This window comes from Meleagris gallopavo, chromosome 6 (assembly GCF_000146605.3).
Source record: "Meleagris gallopavo isolate NT-WF06-2002-E0010 breed Aviagen turkey brand Nicholas breeding stock chromosome 6, Turkey_5.1, whole genome shotgun sequence".
Lineage (NCBI taxonomy): Eukaryota > Metazoa > Chordata > Aves > Galliformes > Phasianidae > Meleagris > Meleagris gallopavo.
In genome coordinates, this window is record NC_015016.2 from 4179179 (window position 1) to 4184469 (window position 5291).

Here is a 5291-nt window from a genome sequence, read left to right on the forward strand (position 1 = left end):
AAAAAGGGGGTTATACGACTAACTCCACCCACAGAGAAATACAAGTGCATCTTTGTGTGCAATTAATCGCTTTACAAGGCAAAGGATACTGTTGGAGTTTCTGTTTCTGGTTCATGGAGTTGCTGTGGGCTATGATTTTCCCAAGGCCGCAGACCCAGTGGTTGGCATCATCCTCTGAACTTGCAATGAGGTCCAGGTTTTTCCGCTGGTCTTTGAAAATGATGGAAAAGCAGCGATACTCTGGTACATCCTTGGCGTATTTTTCCATACCTTCTGTTTTATGGCCTGACCTCACATCCCGAATATCTTCAATAGAGACTGTGGAAAGAAAACAGAGCTTGCTGTCGGCAGGGGTTCACTCACCCTTATCTTTGCCTAGTGATGGATTTTAAGAAATTACTCTTTTTCCTTTTTCTGCAACCTCTCCCTCCCACAGCTGGAGGATTCTCTATTTTTTTCCAGCTTCCACAAATTCAGTGCTAAAGAAACTGCTAAAGAAAAGTGCAAGAAACATAAAAACAAATCAAAACTCTTTGTTCTTTTCACGTGTCCTGTATTTAACAAAGAAGCAAAATTTGCAGAGGTGCCATACTGTGATATCACGTTTATGAGGTACCAGTCACTGTCAAGACTTTGGGTCCAGTCCTTGAAGCATCCCTGACTTGAGCTTTGCCTCTGAAGACCCTAGGATCATGACCAACATGATCTCACCCCATCAATCAAATAACCTTCAGCTGTTCTCCTTCCAGAACTGGAAACAAAAAATTCTAAAGGTCCTCAGGAAAATGAGGAGTGACTTCAGTAAAAGCAGGGCATGGACTGAAATGGTCATTCTTCAATTTGCAAAAAATAAAAAGGTAACACCTAAAATCCTATATACTCTTCTCAGCCACACTAGTATAAACTAGGGAGGAAAAAACCAAAGACTTAGGGCAGGTTGCTTTCAACCATGCTCCATCCACACCTCTGCCAAAGGTCAATTTGATCCTATTTGCTGTAAGAAAGCAAAATATGGCTTTCAAACCCATTCCTCCCCATTCCCATCTCTGACCATCACCTAGTGCAAATGAGCCCTGAAGCCACACCAGATTTGCCATGTGCACCCCCAAAACCTTCAAGACATAATGTGAAGCAAAAGGAAGTAACTGAGACAATCCTACACTGCTCTTCTCTTCTCAATGAATTTGAAAAAGTTGGTTTAAAATTATTCCTACCTCAAATTGTAAACCATGGGTAAAATCTATTTCCTTTGTCATGTATGTATGAGATTGATTTTGTTTGTGCTTGTCTTTGAGGTGCTTTGTTGAAAAGTAGTATGAGAATGTAAAATATTGCCACTACTCAGCTGAAAAAAAAGCTTACACCCCCAAATCTCTTTTACCTGATAGTTCATTTAAATTGATGCCATTTCACTGGCACAGTGCTCAGTTCACTCAAAGTCAACACCGCAGAAATAAACAGCTCAGTGTCCACCCTGTGCAGTTATAGCATGCCTGCCCTGGGACCACACAAAATTGATCAGATGCTCATTAGAATTTGAAATTCTCCTTTTATCCTCAGGGAGGAATGGCAATACTCAGCTGACGAGGTAAGAAAAATACCATAGACTTACAAACAAATTCATGATCTTCAAAAATTCGTGACTGTCCAAAACCAACACTTGACATTTGCTTTAAATTCCACCCATGTGTTGGGGTGGTCCAACATGCTCCATAACACTTCGCTGACTTGGTTTCCATGCCAGAACATGCCGTGAGACCCCTCCTAGAACTGGCAATGTTCCTTCCTGATGATAAGCAATTATCTTTGTGTGGTCTATTATTATCACTTGGTAAAGGCCAAGAGTGGATCAGACAGAGGGCAGAGGAAGAGAGAGTTAAGATGGGTTGTGATCGGATGAGATGGGAGGGGATGGGATGGGCTGCTGTGGAATTACATTATCTAGCCAACTTACTGTTGAGTGAAAGCTTATGGTTTTGAGTGCTAAAATTATCTTCAGAAGAAGACTGCTGCAATTCTCTTACAGCTGGGCTGCTGTGGAGAGCCTTGCTGCTGAATTTGCTCATTAACAGGCAAAATCATCAGGAATCATCAGGCAAATGACAGTCAGTGTACCTTAGGTAGCACAGTACGTCTTACACCTTTATTGTAAGAGATGCTATCATGTTCAGCGGGATTCAGTCAAAATATATCTAAAGCTTAGGCTCCTTTCCACTAATAGGGGGAAAAAAAAAAAAATTTTTGGAACACAAATGTTTTGTCCTATCTAGAAACAAACTTTTTAGGGTGAGATAAATCAAAGCTTTAATTCATGGCTACAGTGGATCCTAGACCAAAAAAGAAGTTCAGACTGAGCATCTCAAATGCAGATGTGCACCATCCAGACAATCCGTAAGTAGGTGATCCTCCTCCACTTCTGGTCTCCCTTGGTTAAGGCAGTGCAAGTGGAAGGATCACCCTGTTGTTCCTCATCACCTGCCAACTGCTCACCACTGCTTGGCTCATAAAAGTTATTGTCCCTTCAGTCTGCTAGTGCAATCAATCCCTAAACTTTGGGTTGGCAATGATCTAGTGTTTCCAAGACTAGAAAATCTGATGTTAAATATTGGAAATTTAGAATGTATTCTTTGGAAACCTTTATCTGGCAAAGTGAATCTACTGGAAAAAAAAGAGAACTGTGTGGGAGGGAAAAGAGATTGAAAACCTGTAACTGGAAGGGCTGCCTTAATCTCCATGGGATATATTACTGGGGAGAGGATGATGAAGAGCATGAAGCTCTTTCATGCAGAAAAAGTACAAGGAAGCCTGAAGAACAAGATCAGTGCCTACCATAGTCACACAGGAGCCAAGAGAAGCTACCAATGCAGGAACTAAGTTAAAAAAAAAAAAAAAAGACAGGGAGGACACTTTTAAAGCTTTCCACAGTTTGGGCTTGTGTACTGCTTTTGTCTATCAATATAAAAGCCAAAACCAAAGGAGTCAGCCCAAGCCATCTGCAAATGTTATCTCTTTTCTGGAAAATCTTAGCCCGCATGAATGCATTATCAGCTGCTCCTGGGCCGTGAGCATACTATATTAAGCAGTCCCAAACCAAGGAGAAATTAGAAATAACTGGGGGACAGGAGAGGAGCAGTTGCAGCAAACACCCATCAAATGCATCTTTCTGTGACCCTCCCCATCCTTTCCAACACTCCACAGCGGGAAGGTAACCTCCAAAAGAAGAGAATTTGGAAAGTCTGCATCTGCTTCTCCTGAGCATTTATGTCTGCTGAAAAGGTGGTTTGTGTGAAGCCCAAAACCTATGACTTAACACAAGGAACTAGTGTCCTTCCTGACCTCCCAGCATGGAGTCCAACAGGTTACATCCCGGTCAGCCTTCCTGGCTGCTGTGGGTGCCAATGTGACGAACCACAGCTGATGGCCACAGTCCCCTCCTCACACAAATATACACCAGCAGTCCCTGGAGCTGGTAAAATCACTCCTCTCTGTCTGACAGAGATGTGAGATCCAACACAGCTGAGTAGCATGAAGCCTCACCTCTGCCTCCACCTGACCCAAATGCTCTCCCAGACCGTAGAAGCCATTTTCTCCTCTACAGAGGCCTTTGCATGCAAGGCTCCTCTCCTCCCTCCCACCAAGACCTGGGCTGGCCCCACCATCTTCCATAACGTGCACTCAAATCCATTTCAGAGCAAGAATTGTAGTCCTGTGACCCATGCAGCAGGGTAGGCCATTTGTGACCCATCACCCTAAAAACAGCACCCAGAGATGCCTTGGGAATGCACAGAGTGCCTTGGGAATGCACAATGAGCCATTTGGTAGCCAAAAATATAAATGCTGAGGAGCCATACAAGCATGACAAGGCACTGTATGATTGCAGCATTAGTCTGAGAGATGAGCCCTGACCACTGGTTTCTGCTCCAGAGGCAATGTCCACCTCTTCTCCAGTCACCGCTCTGAAAGACTGTGCTGGGAGCATGGACACTTTGGTAATCCCAAACAATACAGAAAAAGGAAGAACAGAAGACAAAACTTTTCTGTAAAAGAGAGATAAGGAACTGAAGCCGCATCTCCTGCAAGCTAAGCGTGCAAAGGAAAAGGACAGCAAGTTGCTTCTCTTTCCTTGTACTTTTGCTGACAAAGAGATAAGGGTCAATATATGGACACGTGGAGGCACTGCCAAAACAGCTGGCTCTGAGTTACTCATAAGAGGGGAGGGACAATATTTGTCACTCTGGGGGCTCTTTATATCCTTCACTTTCCGTATCCTACTTCCCTTTCATTAACAAGTGATCTCTGCAATGTGGCATTCAGTCACACTGAATTACACTATCCTACTCTAATTGTCTCACTAAGTCACTGTTGTTTACTGTCAGATGAGAAATGTACTGAGCTGTTCATAGTTCTCTGCATAATTGCACACAACACTGCTTGTCTGCAGAGAGACCAGACCTCCAGCCCAAGCCCAGCCAGGTCTGGTCAGCACCTTGCAAGAACATACAAACGTCCTGACCCCAGGACTGCACTGCCAGGCTGGGTGGCTTCAGTGAGCACACGGGGTAAACTGGCACTATGTGCTGCTTCTCCCTCCGGTTTTGCCCCAGAAAAAGCACTGTAGTTGCTTTTAGCTTCACCACTGGTGACTGATGCTAGTGGTAGAATCAGGACCTTTGTAATTAGCTCCCTGGATTGGGAATACCAAAGGTTATCCAGTATCCTTATCACTGATGGATGCTTTCACATAAGGTTTCAGCACAGGCCCTGCTGTTCTGTGCCTTCTTAGGCCTGACCACATTGCCCACTCTTCTCCCCATGCCTGAATTACCCAAGCTCTCAACTGCTGACTCCTCATCCATTCTCCCCTCTCCCCGACTTGCTGAGCACATTGTTTAACTTGAGATCTGCTCTTATTGCTGGTTTGTGTCACCAACTGACAACATGCAGTGCACAGCTGATGTTACAAGTTGTTTGGAAATACCTTTTAATAAAAGGTCTTAACACAGCCTTTCTGTATAACCAACACAGCTTGGGGTGCCGATGTAAATAGAGTCATCTGTATTTACATTCCTTTCAGACATCACAAGCAGGTCCCTGCAAACTACTTTTGCAACCAGTTCCTACTTCTCATGCCATTACAGTGCCACTAAATTTGGATGGGAGGCTTTCAACGCTTCCGCCTTTGCATTTAACATATGCTGTGGAGAATAAGGTCAGTAGTTGCTAAAAGACTGCCTATGTTGAAAACTGCCCCAGAAACTCATGTGGTGACCTGATTTTAAATTAAATTAAAT

General features: G+C 43.8%; 1 protein-coding gene across 2 annotated transcripts in view; it reads right to left on the bottom strand.

Moving 5' to 3' along the window:
• PLCD1 (phospholipase C delta 1) overlaps positions 1–5291 on the bottom strand; it is a 49336-nt gene that overhangs the window by 25339 nt on the left and 18706 nt on the right. For both annotated transcript variants that reach the window (XM_010712325.3, XM_010712324.3), the window contains exon 3: positions 90–318. In XM_010712325.3, the coding sequence (XP_010710627.1) occupies positions 90–318 (229 nt within the window). The remainder of the gene's footprint in view (positions 1–89; positions 319–5291) is intronic.